The 27,123-nt window shown below is 47.1% G+C and overlaps 1 protein-coding gene across 3 annotated transcripts in view; it reads left to right on the top strand.

Annotated features, from left to right (window-relative positions):
* The window catches only part of fhit (fragile histidine triad diadenosine triphosphatase), a 1,624,435-nt gene that overhangs the window by 1,136,075 nt on the left and 461,237 nt on the right, over positions 1-27,123 (top strand). For all 3 annotated transcript variants that reach the window (XM_038810527.1, XM_038810530.1, XM_038810528.1), the window contains 2 exons: positions 12,166-12,311; positions 15,567-15,596. In XM_038810527.1, coding sequence (XP_038666455.1) covers positions 12,166-12,311; positions 15,567-15,596 — 176 coding nt within the window. The remainder of the gene's footprint in view (positions 1-12,165; positions 12,312-15,566; positions 15,597-27,123) is intronic.

Below are 27,123 nucleotides of genomic sequence, written 5' to 3'. Positions count from 1 at the left end.
CTTTTTTTTTAAATAAGAAAATTTGATTGATTAATCTAATCGATTAATTCAAGCAACCAATAGAATCTGACTGTGGAGAAATTTAAATGTAAACATGATATCTTATAAAAGAGACACCACAAAATAAATATGATAACTGTCACATGGAACAAAAGACACAGTAGCAACATTGGTTCAAAAGTTGGCTGAATAATAGGAAGCAGGGATCAATGGATATTTTTGTCGGCCTTTGGAAGGTCTGTTAATGGTGTTCCCCAGGAGTTGGTTTTGTTATGTGTGTATCCCTTGAAGAAAATGTTGGTCTTTCCCCATGACTTGCAGCACGGCTTCGGTGATGTCATTTGTGGGTGGATCTGGGCTGTAGCTGTCAAGTGAGAGGGGGTTTAGGTTATTTGGGTTTTAGTTTCGATTTGTTGCTTTGGATTACAAAAGAAGAAAGCAGTATATTAATAATCTGGATCTTGGTCTGTGTTGTGTTGGCTTGTGTAGGCTTGAGAGATGAACAGACACTTCCAACACAGATGAAGGTTCAACTCAATTTTATTAACTACTTCTAACTAACTAACACAAGATGACTGTGGGTCTAAATAATGCTAACCTGAACTAGAGACCTAAGCCTTGTCCGAATCAGTTGATTTTCTCAGCACGTGTTGTGAGTAAGTTCCTGTTACACTCAGAGGCAGCACCCAGAATGAGCGGGAACCGTGGTGCCCTCTGCCTTTATAGTGTGTGTATTCTAACTGGTGATTGGCTGCGGTGTTTGTACATATTGATTGGTCCCTGTGTGTGTCCATCAGTGTGTGTCTGCACCATGATATATTGGTATATATTATGACAGCCTGTAGGGGACAATTTCAAAGTTTGTGGATGGTACAAAATTTGAAAGTATTCTGAACTGTGAATAGAACAGTGTAGAACTTCAGAAGGACATAGACAAGTTGGTGGAGTGGGCTGATAGGTGACAAATTAAATTCAATGTGGAGAAGTGTGAGGTGATGCATTTTGTGAGGAGGAACCTGGAGGGACAATAAAAAGTAAGGGATAAAATACTGAAAGGGTGCAGGAGCAGAGGGACCTGGATGTATATGTGTATAGATCATTGAAGGTTTCAGGATAAGTGGAGAGAGCAATTAATAAAATAATATAGTATTCTGCGCTTTATTAATAGTGGCATAGATACAGGAGCAAATAGGTTATACTGAACTTATACAATACACTTGTTAGACCTCAGCTGGAATAATGTGCACAGTTCTGGACATCTCACTGTGGGAAGGATGTGAATGCACTGCAGAGAGAGCAGAAGAATGCAAGAATGGTTCCAGGAATGAGATTGGAGAGGTTGGGACTGTTCTCCTTGCGAGAAGAAGGCTAAGACTAAATTTGATAGATGTCCAAAATCATGAGAGAAGGGTCCCAATACTGTTATGGGCCAGGGCTTAGAAACTCCAAAATGTATTATGAAGTTCATACAAGTGGTTTGGGTCCTTTTTGTTTTAAATTTAGAGTACCCAATTCATTGTTTCCAATTAAGGGGCAATGTCGCGTGGCCAATTCACCTATCCTGCACATCTTTGGGTCGTGGGGGCAAAACCCAAGCAAACATGGGGAGAATGTGCAAACTCCACACGGAGCAGCATGAACCGCTCCAGCGCCGTGAATCGGTTGTACCAGGGCCGGGTTCGCGCTGTCGTGAACGCCGTCGCGTTTCACAACGCCGCGAACACTTGGGCTCCATATTGGAAAAGTGCCCCCAATTGGCGGGATTCTCCATTGCTCGACGTCGATATTCTAATCGGCGATCGGACGGAGGATCCCTTCCAACGCCCAAATCGGGGGCGGCGCCGGTTTGTTGCCGGTACTTCTCTGAAATGGTGTCATCGCATCACGCGTCGCATGCTGTTGGAACAGCATTGGCGCATCATTGCTCCAATGCTCTGCCCCCAAAGGGCCAAGTTGCCAACCACACAACTGATGTGTGGTCTCAGCGGTTGGGAACACGGTGTGGCGGCCGTGGGCTGTGTCCAGCATCGCCACAGTCGGCTGGGAGCTGGCCTGGGAGGGCTTCCACGAGGGCTGGGGGGACTGGTGTGGGGTGGCCAAGGGTTATCCTGTGGTATTTGGCAGGTCGGGTCCGTGCACAGTCGACGCCATGTTGTGCGGCGTGACTGCTGCAGATCATCGTCGTGTGCATGTGTGACCACAGACCCAGCCATTCTCCAGCCATTTTTGGCGCGGGAGCCAGGAGTTCTATGCAGCGCAGCTGTAGCAGCTGATTGGTCCCAGGATCGGTGAGGGTTCGGCACTGATTTGCCGTCGTAAAACAGCATAATTCCCACGCCGGCGTCTGCACTTGATTGCAAAGTTGGAGAATCCAGCCCTATGTTCTCCTCCCATCACTGAATTGCACCTGATTCTGAGCGCACGGCCCGAAAGCGAGGCCCTGCGACTGGTGACCACTCCCCGCGCATCACAGTTCAGCCTCCCTGCAGCACAATTAAGCCACCACCTCTGGATTTTCTGAGTCCCATTTCCCCCCGCCCTCCAGTAAGGAGGTGACCCATCCAACTCCTCCATTGAGCATTCCAAAATAAAAAGACCCCTTAAAGAAGGCGATCCCCACAAACTGCCCAGAAAAGAGACCCCTGTCAGTAAGCCCCCCAGAAAAGAGACCCTGTCCACAAATCCCCAGAGAGACCCCTGTCTCGAAGCCACCACCCCAGCAAAGAGACCCCTAATGGGAAGCCCTCCAGAAACAAGAACCCTATCTGGAAGCTCCCCAGATTAGAGACCACTGACAGAATACACCACAGGAGAGATCTGTCTGGAAGCGAGAGAACAGTCCAGATAGCGGCAGTGAAAAAAATGACTGCTTTAACACTCACCTGGGTAAATACACCTGCTGGCTCAGAAACAGGAGGCAGCACCTGTCAATTCCCAGAAAGAGAATACCGGTCAGCTGGGTTTAAACCCCCTCAGATCTTTGATCTGCAAGCCATTCATTCATTTCTCTTTGATATTGATTTTACTAGGCTGTGATTGGCAGCTTCCACATACCTCAGCTGTCAGCATTGTTCCATTAATCTTCCTTCAAAGTTGAGTAACTCTGAAGTGCTCTCATCCGCAATGTTTATAAACATCAAACTTTGAATGACAGTTCTTGGACCACTTCAAACAGAATGAGTGCTTACCAATCACCTCCCTTGAAGTGGTCAGCAAGAAATTGACAGTACTTATTTCTTTAGTTAGGGGTTTCGGTGGTGTGGTTTCTTTATTTAGGAGGTCTCTGGAGGGGTCTCCTTCTTTAGGGGTTCTCTGTGGTGGGTCTTTTTATTTAGGTGTCTCTGGGGAGTCTTTATTTAGGTGTTCTCTGGTGGGGGGGTGAGGGGGTTTGGTGGGGTGGGCAGGTCTTGCATTGTGAGGGGAAGGGTGGCCCTCGGATGGACTTTGGGGGCAACTCCCTTAAAGAGTTACCCCCTTGGCCCACCGCGAGGTCCATCGCGTCAGGGCCACATTTGTCAGGACCAGCAGTAATTCTCGCCCGCGTGATTCCTAGTCCAGAGGGTCGGAAATCAAGTAGGTCTTAGTGGTTCAGTTGCATCCTCCTGCTGGCGTGGGGCACAAACCTCGGTCCCGATGCCAGCAGGGTGCCGAAGCATCGGAAATGGTGCCGATCCCGTTTTCTTCAAGGTGCTGGATTCTCCGTCTCATCGGTACTTCCGCTATCGGCGGTGCGAGGCGGGGATTCATCCCATTGCCTCATTCCATCATGGAGTTAGTGGCATGGTGGCACATTGGCATTTCACTGGACTGGTGGTCCAGGGATCCAGGGTAATGCCCTGGGGTCTGGATTCAAATTTCACCGTGACGGATGGAGACATCTAAATTCAATAAAAATATCTGCCAAGCCACTCAATTCAAAGACAATAAATGCTTACCCAGCCAACGGCGCCCACATCCCATGAATGAATAAAATAAAAATCCTCAGATTGACTGTGCGGTGTGCCTCCTCAGGCAATTTGTTATTGTCTCGTAATGGTAATGGCGGTTGGTGAAATGAAACTCCATTGCCGATGGTTTGTTTTAAAGCTGAGTGAGACAGACATTAAAAAAAACAGAAACAAATGATGGAACTCTTACTGCTCTGTACTGCTTGTGTTATTTATTGCCAGCATTTTCCAGAATCCAGTATGTTTTCCTCAGGGATTTTATTTTTTGAGAGAGACTTTTATATTCAAACAGATCTTAGTTTGCAAATTCCAACCGCTCATCTGAACACTTCACAAGGACATCATTTTCATTCATCCAGTCTTACAAAGAGCACAATAGATTATACTTTATTTCTTCACAAATCTATATTGCTTTTAAAATAGTTGAAGTGGTAGAGGAAGATGATTTATTTTACTGCTTTTATGAATTTACTGGTACTTGATTGATTAAAGAATGATTGAATCACTTCACTTCTCCGTTTTATATTCAGAAATCAGAACTTAATTGAATCATGCATATATTTTGCTAATAACATTAACAGTGTCAATTGTCAGGAACCTAAAATGTGATTATTAGTTTTCAGTGAATAATATTAGAAGAAATAAGGAATGAACATTCTTTAAAATGTGCTCTTTCAGATCCACGGCAAAATGGGATGAAGTCCTACAACAGGGATTTAGAGAGTTTGGTGGTAGATTAAAGAGCAAGCCTTCTAAGATTGAAATCTCTAGATTACTTCCAGTGTCACACGCTACTGAGCATAGGAATAGGAAGATCAATCAGATAAATGTGTGACCAAAGGGATGGTGTAGGAGGGAGGGCTTTAGAATTTTGGATCATCTGGACAGTTTCTGGAGTAGGCGGTGATGTGTTGGGTATGCTGGGTTTGCGAGGACTGCGTTTACCATAGCAGTGAGAGAGACAGTCTACCAACACTTGTAGAAGACCAACTCTATTTTATTTAACTATGAGCTGTTAAACATACTTGCACTGTGGGTTGACACTATGTTAAGTTGACTGGAGACCTGAGGCTAACCTGACCAGACTATACTGCTAGCACATGGTAGATGTTCGTGCTACTGATCATGGGTTCTGGCTGTCTCAGAGGCTGCATCACAAGAGAGCGGGAAAACTAGTGCCCTCTGGCTTTATAGTGGCCGTGTCCTGTCTGGTGATTGGCTGCTGTGTTCTGTGTGTTGATTGGTCATTCAGTGTGCCAGCCAGTGTCTGTCTATGTACCATCATATACTTGTGTGTATATTATGACAGGCGGGACCTGTACAAGCTGAATGGGTTGTACCTGAACCGGAATGGGTCCAATATCCTTGCTGGAAGATTTGCCCGTGCTCTTGGGCAGGTTTTAAACTAATTTGGCAGGGGGCAGGACACAGAGTAGATATATAGTTGGGAGCAAGGCTCAACCAAATATAGGGGGAAAACTAGTTCAGTCCAGCTGTCTCCAGAGAAGTCATGGGCATGATAACACACATGGGAGAACTGGAGAACTAAATTGCATCTATTTTAATGGAAGGAGCCTGTCTGGTAAAGCAGATGAACATAGAGCATTGATCAGCACATGGAAATATGATTTTGTTGCCATCACTGAGACATGGGTGAAAGAAGGGCAGGACTGGCAATTCAACATTTCAGGGTACAGAAGTTTCAGCATGATGGGGGGAGGATGGAAGAGAGATTTGATATTTACTGCAGCAATGAGGGAGGATGTCTTCGAAGACGCTTCAAATGAGACCATATGGGTGGAGCTTAGAAATAGAAAATGGGCTGATCACTTTGCTGGGATTATATTAAAGACCTCCGAACAGTCAGAGGGCGATAGAGGAGCAGATATGTACGCAAATCACAGAGAAGTGTGAAAGGAAAAAATTGTAGTAGTAGAGGATTTCCACTTCACCAATATCGATTGCCTTAGGGTGAAAAGACGAGACAGGGTGGAACTTTTCAGTGCATCCAAGAGAACCTTTTGTGCCAGTACTACTGTGGATGGAGCAGTGCTAGATCTAATCCGAGGAAATGAAGCTGGGCCAGTGATCCAAGTGTCAGTGAGTGAGCATTTTGAGTAGAGTGACCAAAATTCTGTAATTCTCAAAGTCATTGTGGAAAGGGATAAAGATAGTGCTGCTGGGGAAGTTTTAAACTAATTTGGCAGGGGGATGGGACACAGAGTAGAAATCAAGGGCGGGAATCTTTTAAAAGTGATGTAGTGAGAGTTCAGGGCTAACATGACTCCAAGAGTGAAAGGCAAGTCCAGGGAACCCTGGATGTGAAGGGATATTGAGGGTTTGAGAAAGAAAAAAAAAATCTTTATTGTCACAAGTAGGCTTATATTAACACTGCAATGAAGTTACTGTGAAAAGCCCCTAATCACCACATTTTGGCGCCTGTTCGGGTACACAGAGGGAGAATTGAGAATGTCCAATTTACCTAACAGCACATCTTTTGGGACTTGTGGGAGGAAACCAGAGCACCCGGAGGAAACCACGCAGACAGTGACCCAAGCTGGGAGTCGAACCTGGGATCTGGAGCTGTGAAGTGCAACCCATGTGCTGACGTGCTGCCAATGGCTTTGTGGACTGATTTTAGTCGCAGCCCTGTCCACTGTATTTCTGGTGCTGCAGGGACTTGAGAACTGCTGGCCAATCTGGCTGTTTGACTGGCTGTTCTCTGAGGCGAGACTTCCTCCCAACTGAAGGGAGAAAGTCTCACCTCCAATCAATTAACACTCATTGGAGTGTGAAATGGCTCCGGGGCAGCCAGCTTGGGTGGGGAGGTGTTTTCCACTGACTCACCGGGTGGCAGGAAGGGACACTCGACCATGTGAAATATGCCGGCCCTGTTCTTGGATCAAAGGTTTGAAGGATTTTTAAATCCTGAATCAAGAAGGGAAATAAAGCCAGAAGACTTGGTTATGGATATAGCTCACTAAATATCCATGGTAACAATCAATCAGAGTCAACTTGCCAACCAATCACCAACTTTTTCTCATGCAGTTGAATTTGTTGGGGGCGATTGTCCGATATGGAGCCCAAGTGTTCACGCTGTCGTGAACGCCATCGTGTTTCACGATGGTGCAAACCGGGTGCTAGTTTGACCGATTCTGGCCCCCACAGGGGGCCAGCACAGTGCTGGAGAGGTTTATGACGCTCCAGCCTCCCGCCTCGCGCCAACCTGTGCATGCGCAGTTGTCCCACGCCAACCTGAGCTTGCGCGGGGGACTTCTTTAGCGCGCCGGGCCCGACTCAACATGATGTCGGTGTTCAGGGGCCAGCACGCCAGAAAGTAGGCCCGGGGGAGGGAGAGCCCGGCCCGCTGATCGATGGGCCCCGATCGCGGGCCAGACCCCATCGGAGTGCTCTCCACCCCCCCCCCCACGGTGAAGGTACCCCCCAGACTGCCCCCCCCCGACCGTTCCTGCAGAGTTCCTGCTGGCAGCGACCAGGGGTGAACGCCGCCGGCGGGACACTGTTGTTTTGGCGCGGCCGCTCAGCCCATCCGGGCCAGAGAATCAGCGACCCCGCCGATTCCAGCTGCCCGTGGCTGGTGCCGCGCCAAACGCGCCGCCACAAATGGCGGAGATGCTCCGCATCTCGGAGAATCACACACCAGCGTCATGGCACAGTTTTGGTGATTCTTCGGCCCGGCGCGGGGCTTGGAGAATCGGCCCTGTTGTTCTTTTTAAATATGCTACTCTTGCATCTGACCTGATGGGTAAAACATGAAAAGATTCAACAGTATGTCTCTTGTTTCAGCAATGGGAAACTGAAGGACTAGATTGTTAGATAAAACAGAAAACACAGGGTTTTCACTCTACTGGAAGAAATCATATCATTCAGCTCCACGTTGACACTAAAGCTGGCCTACTGAGCCCTTCTTCAATTTTCTGCTTGTCAGTCAAAAAGTTCAGGGCAATTATATGGGACTGAGAGCAGTTTAAAATGCTACTGCATGTGTCCACATCACCCCAGAATATATTTCAAAATGTAGGACTCGTGTCGTAAGTTCCACCATTACATCAGAAAGCGGAGAAAGTGGGCTCACTGCATATTTTTAGGTAGAGGCAGAGACTCTTGTTAGACAAGGGAATCAAAGGTTATCAGGTGCAGATGGGAACATGGAACTCGAAACACAAACAGACCAACCATAATCTTATTGAATGTTGGGGCAGGCTCAAGGGGCCAAATGGCCGACTTCTGCTCTTATTTCGGACGTTCATTGTTGAGAATTCTGGACTATATAATTAAAACCTCTATCAGGCATGTACCATATCCAAAAGAGGAAAAAGAATCCACCATGTAAGAATGATTTTCTATTCCAGATTTCCCATTGCGTGAAATGGACTGGTGGTTATTGTTGGGACAGGTTTGGCTGACTTTATAGTACATACTGATTTCCAAAGTTTATTACAACCAGCATATTACATGTTTCCCCTTTATGGTGATTCCAGCAGTGGACAGGGAAGGGTTAGGGCTGCTATATGAATTTTTGATTGTTGAAATAATCTAATTTTGATGGCCACAATATCTGCACAAGAAAATATTGCTGTTAGTTTCGCTGCCTATCTATACACTATAGCCCCTGTCATGTTTCAAGGAAATTGTGTCCGATGTGGTCCATTGCTGATGGATTCTATTTAATAGCTTTTTGGATAATTGGTGAATGTTTGTCATTACACTGAAGGTTATTTGAACTGCTGTGTACACTATACTAGGGTATGGCAATGGAACCAATGAACATTAACAAGATCCTTGATAAAAACAATTGTTTCTACATGCTTATAATTTCTATAAGTTTTGCTACTTTAGCTTGTTTCAAGGCCTTTGACATTTCCAACTTTTATAGATATTTAACTGTGACGATCAACAATTAAAGTCCCAAATCATATCGAGCAGTTTGCTGGCTTTTTGCAGCACTTTATTTTTTGATAATAAAGGGAAGGAGGAAGTCCAGGAGAGGAAAAGTAAAAGAGAGATGAAGAGTTAAAGCAAAAAGAGTTTGTGTATTAAAATATTATATCCGTTTCACGCTTTGTAGATTTGCATTTTTAGCATCAAAAAAAAAATCTGAAAAAGACTGACAGGTCAATAACATTGTAGGGATTTGAGATCTAACTTAATGTGATCCAAAGCATAAAAGGAATGAAATATAATAAAACGTCATACATGAATGTTTACAGCACATAAGGAGGCTACTCAGCCATAATTTCTGTGCTAGATCTTCGCTAAAACAAACCAAAATGTACCCTGGACACTGTATTTTACACTGCTTGAAATAGAAGTAAAGACAGAGTGAGCACTAATAAATATTTGCTAAATATGGTCCAACTGAGAACAAAAATTTCGAAATAGTCAAAATTAAATTCTGTTTAATTAGTTTAATTACTTGTGCAGCAAATTGTTACTGAGCCAGATGTGATTTGACCTTCATTTGTAGGTGTTAAACCAACATTTCAAGAACTGTTCAGTTAAAAATCATAAAGATTTTGACCTGTGAAGCTACAGCTAAAAATAGCAAATGTAGTTTAAAAAAAGCCTCATAATATTGGACTTATAATCAAAAAAAACAGGGGGGATTGAGAGATTAGTTAAGGCTATTGCCCTTTATAATGCACTATAAATAGGAAGCAATATTTTACGGCAGATTAAGTTTGAATGAGTGACTAAACAAGTTGTGCTTCAATTTGTTCTCACTCCAATATTTCTAAGTATGAAGTTGAGTATGTAGCATTTTAATGGATTGAAGATAAATATAACTACTCCACGAAGGGTAAGACATAAACTCAAGTCTGTTACACGGCAGTCATGTATGATGCAGTTCCAATACTGTCATAAATTGCAGGAGTGAAGGCTGAATGGCTCATCAAGCTTAACACAAGATGTCTGATTGCCTTCAAATGCATTCCAACATACCTTCCTGACAAAGGGCCAAGTGTTTGCTCCAGAGTTGGGAGTGCAGTGTCAGGAAAATTCAGAATTCCGCAGACGCGACTTTGGAACAACTGCAGGACAGTTGGATTTTCACTGTGGGATGTTTTGGTATGGTGGGGTGGGGTGGGATGGAGCCGAATGGGAATTAACCGGAGTCAGGCCCACCAGAAACAGTGTGGAGGCAACCATGGGGACTGCCAGATGCGAGGTGGATGTTTTAAAAGGCCCATGCTGATGCTCTGGGACTTTGTCCTTGTCCTTTAGTTCACACCCCTCACGCCCGACTCCCCAGACACTCCCCAAACCCCAAACATGCTAACTCATCATGCCTCATGCCATTGTACCCATTACTCCCAAGCGCCACATACCCTCGGTGTTAAGCTATGCCTCTCTATCCATACCCCAATGGCCCTTCACAGCCCTTTGGCAATTTAATGCCTACTTATGATAACCCATGCTCTACACCTGCCACCCTTTGCCCTTGCATCCTCTATGCCAGTATCCAAACCTATTCAATACATTTAAATTCCTGCAAGTAATGAATCCCTTGTGGAAACAAATATTACATTTGAGGACATAATACCTTATAAAAACAAGCATTTGTATTTATAACCCCTATTGCATCTATCCTTACACCTCCATAGGTACCCTGGGCGGGATTCTCTCAGCCCACTCTGGGTCGGAGAATCGCCGGGCCGAGCCCGGACACCGGTCCGCCAATTCTCCGGTCACCGGACAATTGGCGCCATTGGGTCTATGCGGCCTCCCTGGTGATTCTCCACCCGGGATGGGCCGAGTGGTCGCCCAAAAAATCCCAAGTCCCGCTGGCGCCGTTCACATCTGGTCTTACCCGGCGGGACCTTGGCGTCGTCCTGTTGGGGGCGGCTCGGTGGGGGGGAAGGAGAGGGGGGGGGTCTGACCCCGGAGGGGGGGCCCTCCACCGTGGCCTGGCCCGTGATCAGGGCCTACCGATCGGCGGGCCGGCCTCTCGTGGTGGGAGCCTCTTTTGCTCCACACCGGCCCCTGTAGCCCTATGCCATGTTGCGTTGGGGCCGCGCAGAGAAGGAATCTACAGCGCATGCGCGCACTCGTGCCTGTTGCAGAATGCATGCGCAGACCTGCGGCGCCCATTTGATGCCGGTATCGGCAGCTGGAGCGCCGTGGATCACTCCAGTACCGTGCTGGCCTCCTGTAGGGCAGAGGATCGCCACACTTAGCAGTCCGATGACGCCATCGTTAAACTCTCCAGTTTTTCCAACGGGGTCAACACTCTGTGTTCAGATTGGAGAATCCCACCCCCTATCTATCCAAATAACTCCCGCAAGTTTAGATCTTTTGCTCAAATGTCTAAAGCCCACAAGTTATGTTTTGTGCATCACCCTTATAAAAATTGCATGTGTTTGAAGGCAGTTGCACTTTTACATGTGCACCAGCCTCTGTGAACCATGATGGTGCAAGCTAAGAACTGACACTGTTTTCCCCACCCAATCCCTTCCGTCCCCATGAAAATTTGGACCAAAGTGTGCAATTGGAACTCGTGGACTTCCATTTTTAATATCATTGTGACTTCAACAGGTGGCACACTCTTGTTATTGAGTCACATGACAGGATCTCATGTGTAGTTACAGAACATGATGCAAGTTTCAGTGTTATCAGCATTGGCACCATCTCTTCAGTTTATGGTGCCAGTCAGTGGATTAGCATAATCTGCATGAGTGGCTATACATTTTCAGCAGCAAACCTCAAGGTACAGGCTAAGGATTTTATAAATTCCATTTTACCAACTGTTACAGTGTTGCTCAAAACTTCAATGTATGATGCTGGATTTGGGAAATCCTCTATTGAAAACCTCACATTGCTCCAAATTTTAATATTATGAAGGGGATTTTGATGAAAGGAAATTCCGTGCAGAGGAGTTGTTAAGATTCATTTTGTTTTTGAAGGAAGAAAAGAGCAACCATCAAAAAACTAACTGCTCCAGCGAAGCTGCTCTTTGCTGCCATTAAAATAACATCATATCATAATATAATATTTCTCTGATTTGACTTTATGATATCACTTCAAAGCTTACAGAAAATAAACACAGTTTTACAGCTGACATGCAAAATAAAAGGTTGTTTTGTATTGTACGTGTTTGCTCCTGATACTAAATTTAGTTTATTCTTATTGTGATCAAAGATATTTTGGAAATTACGATGGTTCCTTTGGCATGTTTCCTTGACTACCCGCAATAAAGATGTGTTAGTTTGTCCAATCAGACCAGCAGAACGTTTTCGAGATCTACAGCCAGAGGAGCTGACAGACTTATTTCAGACAAGCCAGAAAGTTGCAAAGGTTGTGGAGCAACATTTCAAAGTAACATCTCTGACCATCGCCATTCAGGTTTGTAATGTATTCCCTTTAAATAGTGAATGATCAGTTACATCACTGAACTATTTTAATTTTGAACATACAGGGCAGTATTGACAATGATTGTACCATTGAGGGATTTGAAGAATACATATTTCAGTACGTGCTGTTCAGTTGATAGATTGAAAGATTTTTGCCTGCTGCATCTTTCCTGTCATTTCCCATGGTTGCTGCACCAAGCATTCGGTTGTTTGATTGTCAGTCTGCTGGTTATGTAAATACATTAGAAATGGCTTGCATTTGCAAGACAACATTTGACAGAAGTGGCATAATCCTAGAAGATTACATTCATTGTTCACTGGAAGGAAGGCAATCAAGTGAAACACAGAGGCTGACTGAGAGAGGAAAAAGAAGCTAGCCATCTGTCATAGAGCTTTTTCTTAAATTCTATGTTTTTAATTCCACATCTTATTCCCAATAGGAGTCCCCAATGCCACACAGCTTCCTTCAATCCACAACCATCTTCTTTGATGCAGGTTTGCCTGCAACCACGAAAGCATTTCCTTCATTCCCCAATGGCTTCAGCTTTACTCGGGCCCTTTGGGACCACACTGAATAAACTAATGCTTCAATTCCACAGCTATCACTCTCTAATCATCCTCTGGAAGTCAGCTCTTGAGTCCAACTTTGATTCAAGATTATAATGAGATCTGAGGTCAACTGTCTCTGGTAAAACTCCAGCTGAGCAGTGATAAACAAGTTATTGCAAAACAGATTTCACATGATAGCAATGTTGATGATATCTTCCATCTCTTTGCTGAAATGTGTGAGTCAGCTGATGAAATCATAATTAACCATGTTGAATTTGGCCTCCTTTTAGTGGACAGGCCATCCTGGGAAATGTTCCATATTGTTAGGTAATTGCAAGTGTTATAGATGCCCTGGAACATCTTTGTTAAAGGTGCAGCTAGTTCTGGAGCTCAAGGGCTGGATTCTCCGTTTTTGGGACGAAGTCACCATTGTGAAAACTGTGGTCTTTTACTCCAAAACTGGCGTCAAAAGGCCACAGATTCACCATCTTGCTGGGGGCTAGCAGGCAGCCGTCGTAGAGCTCGCAGTTCTAGCTGCCGATACGGCCCCCAGTACTTCCGGGTCAGAGGCCGTGCATGCGCACGGTGGCAGCCTCCAGTTGCCGCGCCGGACTCCATGATGGACTCAGCCTGCGGACCTGGACCGGCAAAATAGTGCCCCTCCCACGCACTCCTGACCGCCGTCACACATTGCCCCAGCCCCAAATGAAGCCGCCCTTGCCCGCCGATCAACTGAGTCAGCAGCCGCCACACAAGGATTCCGGACAGTGGGACCAAAAGAGGACTACGCCATCGGTAATTCAGTCGGCGAGGACGGGGCACCGCGGGAAGGGCTTCGGGCCCACGTACAACGATTTTCAGTGGGTAGAGAATTGAAGAACCTGCGCCGCTCCCGAATTTGTGCGCCAAAACGGATTCTCCGCCCCGTCGCCGAACGCGATTTCGGGAGCGGAGGAGAATCCAGCCCCAGATCTGCAGCGTTACCTCTGAATATTAATATTAATTGGAGTCTATAGGTTTTTCTGTGCCCAGTGAACTCAGCCAGTGAACTTCTTGCTTAATGTGGATTGAATTGAACTGGCTGAAGAATAACACTTGTGATCATGGAGAATTCAAGATGAGCCCAAGAAGAGTCACCTTTGTCACTTCCGGCAGATGATGATTCTGTTTTGTCTTTTGCACTGACATGTTGTGCTCTGCTATTATTGTGGATGAGGTTGTGCATCGAGGCTCCTCCTCCCATTAGTTTAATTATCTACCACTATTATGACTGAAGGTTGCAGGGCTTCGATGCAGAGCTTTGGTCTGGTTCATTGGGTGTGGGAGCCATTTTGAAATACTGCCCGACCTTTTAATCCCACTCAGCCACCCACCGCAGCCTCCGGACTCCTCACTGCACCCAACTTACAGGGTCCTCGAGCCATCCCTCACCCCACCTGTTATAGGGCAAGGCCAATCAGGCCCGATCCCTAGCATGGGCAATCTGACACCTTGGCACTGCTTCTCAGGCACCCTGACAGTGCCCCGCCAGCCTGGAAGTGTCACCCGACACCCTGAAAGGGCCAGGGTGGCACTGCCAAGGTGCTCGGTGACCCTGAAAGAATGCCCGGGTGACACTGTCAAGGCGCCTGGTATAAGTGGGAGTGCAAAGGTATCACCCTGCCCAGAGCCTGACTGCCCAGGGGCCTCCATTGACTCCCAGATGCCTTTACGTCTGGTTCATGTTAAACCGCGCTATGGCGAAGTCTCCCAGACGAGGCCATTAGTTCCGGGGCCCCGGGAGAATATGGCACAGACATTTTAAAATTAGCCTAATGGTTCACTTAAATATGCGCTGTCTCGTGAGATTTTGTGCAAACTCGCAAAGCATTTAGAGCATCGCAAATTGCGTGAGACGCCCTTCATGAGATTCAAGAGCCTCGACGCATCACCAAGTCAGGTCCGACGAGGCCATTAATTCCCAGCTGTGGTCTCTCCTCCCTACGATCTTTCCCCTGGCATTGGCCATCCCGCCGTCTCTCCCTCCCCACAGGGCCTCATTTGCTGTGGACTTTGCTTTCAGCGATCTCACCACTCCAAATCCCTCACAGGTTCTCTCCCTCACCTCTCTCTGCTGTGCTCTGAGACTTGCCCAGTGTTTCAAACCCCACAACCCATAATCTCCACAATTGCCGTGGACCAATCCAGCTGCAGTCTTCAATCGCTGGCTTTCTCTACTGAGACGCCTTTTACTCGGGCTGGCTGAGGGAAGGAAACAAATAAATATTCTAATGAGGTCTTGACATTCAATCAACAGTAAATATTAAGTAGTTTCTGAAAGAGGTGCAAAATAATCTTAAAATACATATTAATTTAATTGAAACTGAATGTATTCACCATAGACTCTTCTTAATAAATAAAACAATTTAACATGTGCTGGCAATTTCTTTTGAGAAATTTGGGCTGTCAAAAGAAGTTTCTGTTCTTGATCAAAACCTTACTCTTCACAGACCTGAGTAAGCAGAGGCTGGTTTTCATAATCCTTCCGGAGTAATATCATTGCTCAGCTTGTCGTAAACAAAACTGATTGCAGTAGTGTATGATTGTTCAGATCTCGTACAGTTGTCATTCAGCTTCAGCTGTTTTTCAAATGAATACTCTAATTCACTGTCAAAGACATCATTAATGTCTCATGTTTTTCTCTTCTTATTTCTTGTAGGATGGTCCTGAAGCTGGGCAGACTGTAAAAGTGAGTGCCTTTTAATATTAGTTTCACTGTGCTGTGAACAAAATGATTCATGATATCTTTGTTCGAACAAGAGCTCAATATTTTGAGTTATGAGTCCATACAGCCACATAACTGCCATCTTATCGTTTAACGCATAATTGTTTTGGCAATAAAATATTATTTATAATGTTACCAGAGAAAACTAATTCAATATTTCGTTTCATGTCCTTCTGGGAAGAAAATGTATTTTGGAAAGAAATGTCGGCAGGTTTATCTTTGACTTTACTCTGGTTTTAAAAACTAGGCCGCATAAAGGTTTGTTTGCAGAACACAGAGACTTCCAGTGCTGTTTCATACTTTGTGTGAATGTTATTTTCATTGCCACATGATGAGCTGTTTGGTGAAATGTGCAGGATCAATGCAATTGAATGAATCCAGCCACATGCAGTGTTTTTGAAATAATTCTGAGCCTTGTACTAGCAATTCATTGCACAAATTAAAGAGAAATTCTTGGCACCATGCAGAGCAATTTGCATAGCTCTGACTTCAGAGTGACAAAATGCAATCACTAAGCAACTTCAGCTGATTATCTTCAGCTGAGACTGGATAATATTCTCCCATTTTTTTGAAAACTGTGATAAATATTTTAAACTAAACTTGAAATCCTGCAGCAAATTTACCAGTCCACTTCCCTTTCTGGCTCCCATGCTGTTTGATAAAAGCAAATTACTGCAAATGCTGGTGATGTGTTGGGCACTGTGGATTCGTGAAGCAGACATATGCCACCAACACTGAGGATGGTTCAACACTATTTTATTAACTCTTAGAAAATGCTAGACATACTATAACTGGGTTTACCCGATGCTAGATTAACTAGAGACCTGTGCCTGTCCGAACCAGTTGAATCACTCAGCACGTGGTGAGAGTCTGTACTGTACTTGATAAGCTCTTGTGTTTCTGAGAGGCAGCATCCAGAATGAGCAGGAAAAGTGATGCCCTCTGTCTTTATAGTGCGTGTGTTCTAACTGGTAATTGGCTGCGGTGTTTCTGCATGTTGATTGGTCCTAGCGTATGTCCATCAGTGTGTGTGTCTGCACCATGATATACTGGTGTATATTATGGCATCCCCCACCTTTTAAAAAGAAATTTGATGTGAATGTGTGACAATAAATAATGTGGGTGCGTGAAGAATGTTCCTAACTACATGTGAGGTGCAAAGACATATGTACAGAGCTATATACAGGAAAACAAAGCTATATCCAAGGGAAGGTGCCTGGTGCAGATAATTAGTATGCAACAAATTGAACAAGAACAGTGCTGTATAATAACCAATAGAAAACGATCGAACAAGGAAGGAAACATCTCAGAGAGTCCATAAATTTGCAACGTTCATAAATTCAGTCTCTGAGGTGGGCGACGAATTCTGGTTGACCGCCTCAAGGGTGGGTCGAGAGCCGCCAGGTCAGGAGCTGGGTGGGCCGTAACACAGTCAGGAGGAGGCAGAGTGACCGGAAGCTCTGCGCGGTCCATGGCAGGGTCAGCAGAGGAGCTACCCGGAGGATCCCGTGACGATTGTGGAACAAGGCGAAGGGCACGCCGATTGCAGCACCGAATGGAGCCGTCTGGTAACCGAACCAGGAAGGAATGGGGGGCTACCTGCCGAAGGACAACAGCAGGTGCAGACCAGCCTCCATCCGGGAGATAAATGCAAACCTTGTCGTTCGGCAGGATGTCGGGGAGATCAGCAGCACGTGAGTTGTGTGTCGCCTTTTGCTGCGCCTGAGATGTCTGCATCTTGTGAAGCACGGGAACATGATCAAGATTCGGTGTATGGATAGACGGCACCGTCGTCCTCAGGGTGCGATTCATTAACAACTGTGCGGGCGACAGCCCAGTGGAGAGCGGGGCAGAGCAATAGGTCAACAGAGCGAGATAGAAGTCAGACCCGGCATCAGCAGCCTTGCAGAGTAGCCTCTTGACTATGTGAACCCCATTTTCTGCTTTGCCATTGGACTGAGGGTACAGGGGACTGGACGTGATGTGTGCGAGGTTGTACTGCCGGGCGAAGCTGGCCCATTCCTGGCTGGTGAAACAGGGGCCATTGTCCGATATCACTGTGAGCGGGATGCCATGCCGGGCAAATGTCTCTTTGCACGCCCGAATGACAGCGGATGAAGTGAGGTCGTGAAACCTGATGACCTCTGGGTAGTTTGAGAAGTAATCAATAATTAATACATAGTCCCTACCCAATGCGTGGAACAGGTCGATGCCCACCTTGGTCCAGGGCGATGTGACCAACTCATGGGGCATCAGAGTCTCCTGTGGTTGGGCTGGCTGAAAACGTTGGCAGGTGGGGCAGTTGAGTACCAATTGGCAATGTCGTCGTTGATTCCCGGCCAATACACATCTTCCCTGGCCCTTCGACGACATTTTTCAACACCCAGACAGCCCTCGTGTAACTGTTCCAGGACCAGCTGGCGCATGCTGTGCGGGATCACGATGCGGTCTAGCTTCAGGAGAACCCTGTCAACGACCGCCAGATCGTCTCGAACGTTGTAAAACTGTGGGCATTGGCCCTTGAGCCACCCGTCCGTCATGAGGCGCATGACACACTGTAGTAGGGGGTCAGCCACTGTCTCGCGGCGAATTAGCACCAGGCGTGCATCCGATGCAGGCAAGTGGGAAGCTGCGAACTTAATTTGGGTGTCGACCTGGCAAACGAACCCTTTGGGATGGAGTGGTGACTGACCTGGAGAGGGCGTCGGCAACGATAATGTCTTTGCCAGGGGTATAAACGAGTTGGAAATCATACCTCCAGAGCTTGAGCAGGATGCGTTGGAGGCGAGGCGTCATATCATTCAAGTCCTTTTGTATTATGTTGACGAGCAGACGATGGTCGGTCTCGACAGTAAACTGGGGAAGCCCATAAACATAGTCGTGGAACTTCACGACACCGGTCAGAAGGCCGAGGCATCCTTCTCTATTTGCGCGTAACACTGTTCCATGGGGGCCATTGCCCGTGACACATACGCAACGGGGGCCCATGACGAGGCCTTATCACGCTGCAGAAGCACGGCTCCAATGCCAGACTGACTGGCGTCCATAGAGATTTTCGTTTCCTTTGCCGGATCAAAAAAGGACAGAACTGGGGTCATGGATAGCTTGGCCTTCAGTTCCCTCCACACAAGCTCGTGGGCAGGGAGCCACTGGAAGTCTGTTGTCTTCTGGACCAGGTTTCTGAGAGCCGTGGTATGCGAGGCGAGGTTGGGAATGAACTTTCCTCAGAAATTTACCATTCCCAAAAAACGGAGGACCGCTTTCTTGTCCTCGGGCGTTTTCATGGAGGTGATAGCAGCAATTCTTTCCTCATCCGGCCGCACACACAAATGGGAAATGTGGTCACCCAAGAATTTGATGTCTGACTGGCCAAAAGAGCATTTAGCTCTATTGAGGCGGAGGCCATGCTTGTGTATGCGTTTGAAGGCACGCTTGAAGCGACTGATGTGCTCCTGTGGGGTGGTGGACCAGATTATTATGTCGTCGATGTAGACATGGACACCCTCGATTCCCTCCATCATCTGTTCCATTATTCTGTGAAATACCTCGGACGCCGAGATGATCCCAAATGGCATTCGGTTGTAGCAGTATCTGCCAAAGAGCGTATTGAATGTACACAGCTTTCTGCTAGATTCATCCAGCTGGATTTGCCAGAAGCCTTTTGAGGTGTCGAGTTTTGTGAAGAGTTTAGCGTGGGCCATTTCACACGTGAGTTCTTCACGCTTGGGAATCGTGTAGTGCTCCCTCATGATATTTCGATTAAGATCCTTAGGATCTATGCAAATCCTGAGTTCACTGGACGGTTTCTTCACACAGACCATGGAACCCACCCAGTCGGTTGGTACCGTGACCCTGGAGATAACCCCTTGGTCTTGGAGTTGTTGCTTGAGGCGGTCCTTAAGGGGCGCTGGGACCCTGCGAGGTGCGTATACCACAGGCGTGGCGTTTGGCTTGAGTAGAATCTTGTATGTATACGGGAGCGTGCCCATGCCCTCGAAGACGTTGTGGTACTGTTGGATGATGGAGTCGAGTTGCGTCCTGAAGTCGGTGTCAGGAGAGGCAGACACGTCGATGGGAGACAGAGTGAACCAAATTCAGCAGCTTACATGCCTGCGCACCAAGCAAGGAGGCTTTCGAGGAGGCAACGATCTCGAAGGATAGTACAGCTGTGTAAGTGCGATGCGTCACCTCGAGTTGGCAGGAGCCACTGGCAGCGATGGCATTCCCATTGTAGTCAAGCAGTTGGCATGCAGATGGCAGGATGGCTGGCTGGGCTCGAAGGCTGCGAATGTCAGACCACGCAATGAGATTGGCGGAGGCACCGGTGTCCAGGTGGAACCTTACTCGGGACCGGTTGACCTTAAGGGCGGCACACCACTCATTATCCGGATCGTTGTTGTGTATCGGAATGGTTTTGGTGCTGCGCTTAGGCGACATCCTGTGCTTTGTTATGATGCCGACTTGAAAAGGGGCTTGCAGGTCATCGCTGTCAAAGTCGGGGGACAGGTCTGGGACAGGCTCGTTGATTTTGGGCTGGCTGGATCGTCGGAAACTAGCAGGCTGAGTCGACCTGCATAAAGCAGCATAGTGGCCAAGTTTGCCACACTGCAAACATCGTCGGGACTTCGCGGGACATTGCCGTTTTAAGTGGGCGGAGCCACAGTTGGCGCACGCCGTTGCGTCAGTGCGTTCGTTATGCCACCACGCATGCGCGGTGCGATCCAACGTGGTGCATGCCTGCGCAGTACGTTTTTCGATGTCGCCAAGTTTGTTGTGTCCAAGCACGGGAGCCCGCGGAAAGCACGCAAAATAGCCGCCTTCATCCAGGCTTAGGCCCTGGAGTGGTTTGATGACCTGGACCCGTTCTGCCTCGTGGGGAGCTTGCCACGCTGTTTCAGCGGCATGGATACGGGAATACCGCGTGGAGGCGTGCTCGTGGAACACGCAGTCTCAATAGCAGTTGACAGGGTGAGCTGCTTGACTTTAAGTAGCTGCTGGCGAAGGGGCTCCAACTGCACACCGAAAACTATCTGGTCGCGTATCATGGAGTCAGAGGTGGACCTGTAGTTGCAGGACTGCGCAAGGACACGGAAGTGGGTGATAAAGGACTGGAAAGGTTCGTCCTTACCCTGTAGGCGCTGTTGAAATACAGATCGCTCGAAGCTCTCGTTCACCTCGACCTCGCAGTGGCTGTCGAACTTTAGGAGAACCGTCTTGAGCTTAGATTTATCATTCCAGTCAGCGAAGGTGAGCGAGTTAAAGATGTGGAGGGCATGGCCCCGGCTGTGGAGAGGAAGAGAGCAATCTTCTGTCCGTCTGAGGCAGCTTCCAGGTCCATGGCTTCGAGGTATAGCTGGAAGCGCTGTTTAAAAATCTTCCAGTTGGAGCCCAGGTTGCTGGTAATGCGGAGGGGCGGCGGCTGGTGAACGCTGTCCATGTTGCAGGATGGCTGAAGACTGGTGGAAGGCTGATCACTGGAAGGTCGGTCTCAGAAGTTCTAACATCCTTCAACTACTGGTACCATGATGTGTTGGGCACTGTAGATTTGTGAAGCAGACATATTCCACCAACACTGAAGACGGTACAACACTATTTTATTAACTCTTATAAAATGCTAGACATACTATTACTGTGGGTTTACACAATGCTAGATTAATTGTTGTTCCTCCAGTTTGCGTTGCGCTTCACTGAAACATTGCAGCAGGCCAAGAACAGACATGTGGGCATGGGAGCGGGGTCTTTTGTTAAAATGGCAAGCAACAGGAAGGTCAGGGTCCTGAATGTGCACAGACCGAAGATGCTCAGCAAAGCGATCACCCAGTCTGCGTTTGGTCTCTCCAATATAGAGGAGACCACATTGCGAGCAGCGAATGCAGTAGATCAAATTGGAAGAGATGCAAGTGAAATGCTGCTTAACCTGGAATGAGTGTTTTGGGCCTGGGATGTTAAGCATGGAAGAGGTAAAGGGGCAGGTGTTACACCTTCTACGATTGCATGGGAAGGTGCTATGGGTGATAGGAGAGGTACTGGGTATGGTGGAGGAGTGGACTAGATTGTCTCGGAAGGAACGGTCTCTGCGGAATGCTGACAGAGGGAGTGAAGGGAAGATGTGTTTGGTGGTGCCATGCTGTTTGATATTGTTAACAGATGTTTCTCCTCGGCCATCAGCACCTACCCTAGCCTCCAAAAGACAATCGTTGACAGACCTCCAACCTCACCTTCTTCTGCAAAGTCCTTGAATGTGTTGTTGCAGCCCAAATCTGTGCCCACCTTTACCAGAACTCCATGTTTGAATTCCTGCAATCAGGTTTCCATCCCTGCCAAATTATCAAATGGCTCTCATGAAAGCCACAAATGACATCTGATGTGACAACTACTAAGGTGAACTGTACCTTCTTGTCCCCATTATTCCCTTTGCTGGAGTGCATAGATTTCAGCTTATCAGCAAAAGAAACAATGGTGACATCATGAAAATCTTTCACACAGTGCATGGTTAGGATCTAGAAAGTACTGTCTGAGGTTTAATAGAGAGATTCAGGAAATTGGATTATTATTAGAAAAGGGAGAGTATTTAGGGCTGCTGGGAGAAGATGGGAAGTCGATAAATTGCTCCTTCAGAAAACCAGCACAGACACATGGGCAGAATGGCCTTCTTCTGTGCTGTAAACATTCTATAATTCTGAGTTCATGATTGATTCTCAGCTTGTCTGCAGCCTTTAACACAGTTGACCACACTATCCTCCTCTCTCCCCATTCCCATACCATTACCTATGGTGTCTCGCAACTTCGCCACCTCCAATTTCTCATCTACATGTTATTCCTCAGTAATATCATTCAAAAAATACATCTGCTCCCACATGGACACTGATGATACCCAGCCCTACTTCAACACCACACACTTTCGACCCCTGCACTGTCTCAAAATTATCAGAATGCTTGCTCAACATCCAGTACTGGATGAGCAGCAATTTCCTGTCTAAATTTTCCTCCAATTAAATGTTCCTCCAAGCAACTACATTCCATAGCTACCAATTCCATCCCTTTCCCTGACAGCTGTGTAAGACTAAACCAAACTGCTTGCAACCTTGGTGTTATATTGGACCCCAGGATGAGCTTCTAACCACCATACATCACTAAAACTGCGTATATCCACCTCCATTTAATTGCCAACTCTGCCCCATCTTATTCCTCCACTGCAGAAACCCTCATCCGTGCCTTTGTTATCTCTAAACTTGACCATTCTTTTTTTTTCAAATTTAGAGTACCCAATTCATTTTTTCCAAATTAAGGGGAAATTTAGCGTGGCCAATCCACCTAGCCTGCACATCTTTGTGGGGGCGAAACCCACGCAAACACGGGGGAGAATATGCAAACTCCACACGAACAGTGACCCAGAGCCGGGATCGAACCTGGGACCTCGGCGCCATGAGGTAGCAGTGCTACCGCTGCGCCACCGTGCTGCCCAACCTCGACTATTCTAAAGAATTCCTGGCTAGCCTCCAATATTCTATCCTCCATAAAATTAGCACTATCCAAACTTCTGCACGTGTCCTAAATTAATTTTGAAAACAAGTCCTGTTCAACTCTTACCCCTGAGCTAAATTACCTACATTGGCTCCTAGTTAAGGAATCTCAATTTAAAAAAAATCATCTTTGTTCTAAGACCCTTCCAGTTCCTCACCTATCCATATATCTAGAATCTCATTACCCCAAACCTTATGACATAACTATGCTTCATTAACTCTGGTATCTTGAGTATCCCCAATTATAATTACTGCAGTTTTGGTGGCCATGCCTTCAGCGACCTGGGCCCTAAATCCTTGAATACCCTTCCTAAACCTCTCCTTCCTCCGTTAAGACGGTCCCGAAAACCTGCCACTTTTCTGAAGCCCTCCCTAACAGCACTGTGGGTGTAACTACATCTTAGGAACCATCAGCCAGGTGGCACTGCCAGGTTGCCTGGGTGGCACGGCCATGATGACAGACTGGTAGTGCCAAGGTGCCCGGGTCACATTGGGGGTGCCTGGGTACCACCCTGCCTAGAGCCCAACTATCCAGGGGCCCCCGATCGTCAGGGAGACCCTTCAAGCGGCAGTATGGCTGGTGCACGTTTGTGGAAGCCAGTGCTAAATGGTGCCCACTCTGCGCCTCCAATGCGAGGCCATTAGGTCCCGGGCGCTGGGCAGATCTGGCATAGATATATTCAAGTGAGACCAACTGCTCACTTGAATATGCAATCTGGGTCCTGACCACAATGGGTGGGATCCAGATCGCAATGTCTCGGGAGATCTAAGGCGATGCGTGACAAGGCCAGTAAATCTCGTGAGATTAACCAGCCGTGTGCATCCTGAGTCAGGGATGGCAAGGCTGATAGATTGCGCAAGTTAATTTATGGTTTTGATATTCTTTACGTGTTCTTCCAGATCCCACAAGGAAGATTCAGATTTTCCCATCTGACATGTCACTGCTCCCGAAAGCATAAAGCCCAACAATCCAATCCGCTTTTTTGTAATTTACCTGAATGCCAGGCAGGGACCTGTGGTTACAGCAGTGACTTCCTGCACTTCAATCCTCCAGTCAACCGCTGTTATGATTGAGGCAATGCAAATGACTGCCAAAAGTTGAAAACCCATGCACATTATTCATGTTACTGAGGTTGGCACAGCTTCATACAGATTGTCCAGAGAACAATTATATTTTGAGCCTGCGAGTTATAAGTTATAAAACTGAGATGAGGAAACTCTGTCAAGACCCATGAAAATGTTGTTGCTTGTGCCAGGTTTGTGAGTTCAGATAGACATAGAATTTACAGTGCAGAAGGAGGCCATTCGGCCCATCGAGTCTGCACCAGCTCTTGGAAAGAGCACCCTACCCAAGCCCACAACCCCACCCTATCCCTATAACCCAGTAACCCCACCCAACACTAAGGGCAATTTTGGACACTAAGGGCAATTTAGCATGGCCAATCCACCTAACCGGCACATCTTTGGACTGTGGGAGGAAACCGGAGCACCCGGAGTAAACCCACGCAGACACGGGGAGAATGTGCAGACTCCGCACAGACAGTGACCCAAGCCGGGAAACGAACCTGGGACCCTGGAGCTGTGAAGCAATTGTGCTAACCGCAATGCTACAGTGCTGCCCCAGATGTAATGTAGGAAAATGGAGCTAAACACATGTTAATGGAATGAACTTCTGGTTTGGTTGTATATTCCCACCAATGAGTCAGAATGTGCAAGATTCAAACAAGCTAGTAAGTGGAGATTGGAGCTCCAACATCTGGGTTGGCATCCATCTCTTCTGGTGGGTGCCAACGTATCTTAAAAAAAAAAGACCCTAACCATATAGAATGAACTATCCAATGGCTGGAGTAAAGCTGACTCTGGTCATGGAAGACGTGTTTACGTTGCAGTCTGTCAGACTTTGAATCAGTCACACTATTACCCAAAGAAGAGGGTGATGATAAGGAAAAGAAAGAACTTGGGCGGGATTTTCCTTTGGCCGACGCCAAAATCAGGAATGGCGATTGGGCAGAGAATAGCTCCTGATGCCAAAATCGTGGCAGGCACCGATTTGACGTTGAATCGCGATGCTCAGCCCCCTCCAATCTGGCGTCATTGTGATGCACGGCCCGCACAGTTGCAACCCGCGTTTGCATCTCATTAGCAGGCCCAACCGCGATGCTCCGCCTCCGATGGGCCGAGTTCCAGATGCGCGGTCCACGTATGCTCTCAACAGTTGTGAACCTGGCATGGTGGTTGCAGACAGAGACGGCGTACGAACAGTGCCAACACCACTATACTTCTGCCAGAGCTGGTGACAGTGGTGGGGGGTGGCCAGGAGGTGGGTTGTGGGTCGGGGTGGACGTGGACGTGGTCTAGCATAACCAGGGCCATCTTTTTGGATGCTCGGTGTGTGTGGGGGGGGGGGGGGGGGGGGGGGGGGGGGGGTGGGGGGGGGGGGGGGGGGGGGGGTGGGATGGGTGTATAGTCTACAAGGTGCAGCTTGTCAGCCCTGCGCATGTCCATCATGGACCCGGCGATTCCCCAACCATTTTTTGCATGTTCGGCGGGTGTTCCACGAGGTGCTGGCGCGAGCCCCTCGCCGGTAGTGGAATTGTTGCAGGTGTGGTGCCGATTTTTCCGACATGGAACTCCACGGATTCTCCGTTGGCATCAGCACTTAGACTCAGGAACGGAGAATTCAGCCCCTTGTATTTACGTTGCACCTTTCATGACTCCAGCTGTCCCCAACATGTTTTACAACCAGTGAAGTATAATTGAGGTTTCATCACTGTTTTAATGTCGGAAACACAGCAGCCAATTCAATAAGGTAAGTGACAACAAATAGCAATGAGCAAATGACCAGATATTGACCAGGGCCCCGCTGAGTCCCTGTCTGTGCAGTCTGCACGTTCTCCCAGTGTCTGCGTGAGTTTCCTCCGGGTGCTACGGTTTCCTCCCACAGTCCAAAGATGTGCGGGTTAGGTGGATTGGCCATGCTAAATTGCCCTTAGTGTCGAACAAATGTTAATTGGGGGTTATGGAGATAGGGTAGATACGTGGGCTTCAGCAGGGTGCTCTTTGTAAGGGCCGGTGCAGACTTGATGGGCCGAATGGCCTCCTTCTGCACTTGAAATTGTATGATTCTTTGATATTCTCGCTCTGTGATATTGGTTAGGGATAAATATTGCACGGGGATTGGAAAAAGACTCCCCAGGACTTCAAGACAATTCTGTGGGACATTTGATGTCCATCTCAAGGGGTAGCAGGCGGAGCCTCAATTTAATGTCTCCTGCCATAGTATTACACCAAAATGCCAGCCTTGATTATGTGCTCAATTGCCTGGAGAGATACTGAGGCCCACAATCTTCTGACTCACAGGGAAGGTTGCTACCCACTGATCCAAGGCAACAAAAACAACAGTAACCACATATTTCTAACATCTGTACTCATGAGCTTACTGGCATTAGCAGCTGCCTTTTTTCACTTGGCATCCCTCATTAATTAAATATACCCCAATTGGCTTGGAAGAGAATTAACACATGGGACTTGCAAATGTTCAGGATTTTGGTAAATTGGTTCAAGTATAAGAACCTCAGATAAGTCAAAACTCCATCACAAAAATAGGTTAAAGAAATGGTGCTTGGTGAAATGTATGGTGACACTACAGAGTAAGTGACCTGTGATTTGCATTTAATTCCTCTGAACTGTAACTGCTGTCTGTGTGCTGAATATTTGTATTTTATCTCCCTCCATAAACCATGGGCTGGATTCTCTGCACCCCGATGGTGAAATCTCCACTCCCAAAAATATACCTTAAAGTCATAATACTGCTGCAATTGTCTCTTTAACTTTGTTTATTCTTCTTTGAATTCTTCTGAACAATATCTTTGTCTCCATTCCCTCAACTTCAGTCATCTTGAGACATTCCTCCTATCCCAATTCCGTGGTTATCTGGACTATAACTCGTTCTTTGGGAAACCTGCCTC

This window comes from Scyliorhinus canicula, chromosome 11 (genome assembly GCF_902713615.1).
Source record: "Scyliorhinus canicula chromosome 11, sScyCan1.1, whole genome shotgun sequence".
Taxonomy (NCBI): domain Eukaryota; kingdom Metazoa; phylum Chordata; class Chondrichthyes; order Carcharhiniformes; family Scyliorhinidae; genus Scyliorhinus; species Scyliorhinus canicula.
This window is presented reverse-complemented; position numbering and strand designations above follow the sequence as displayed.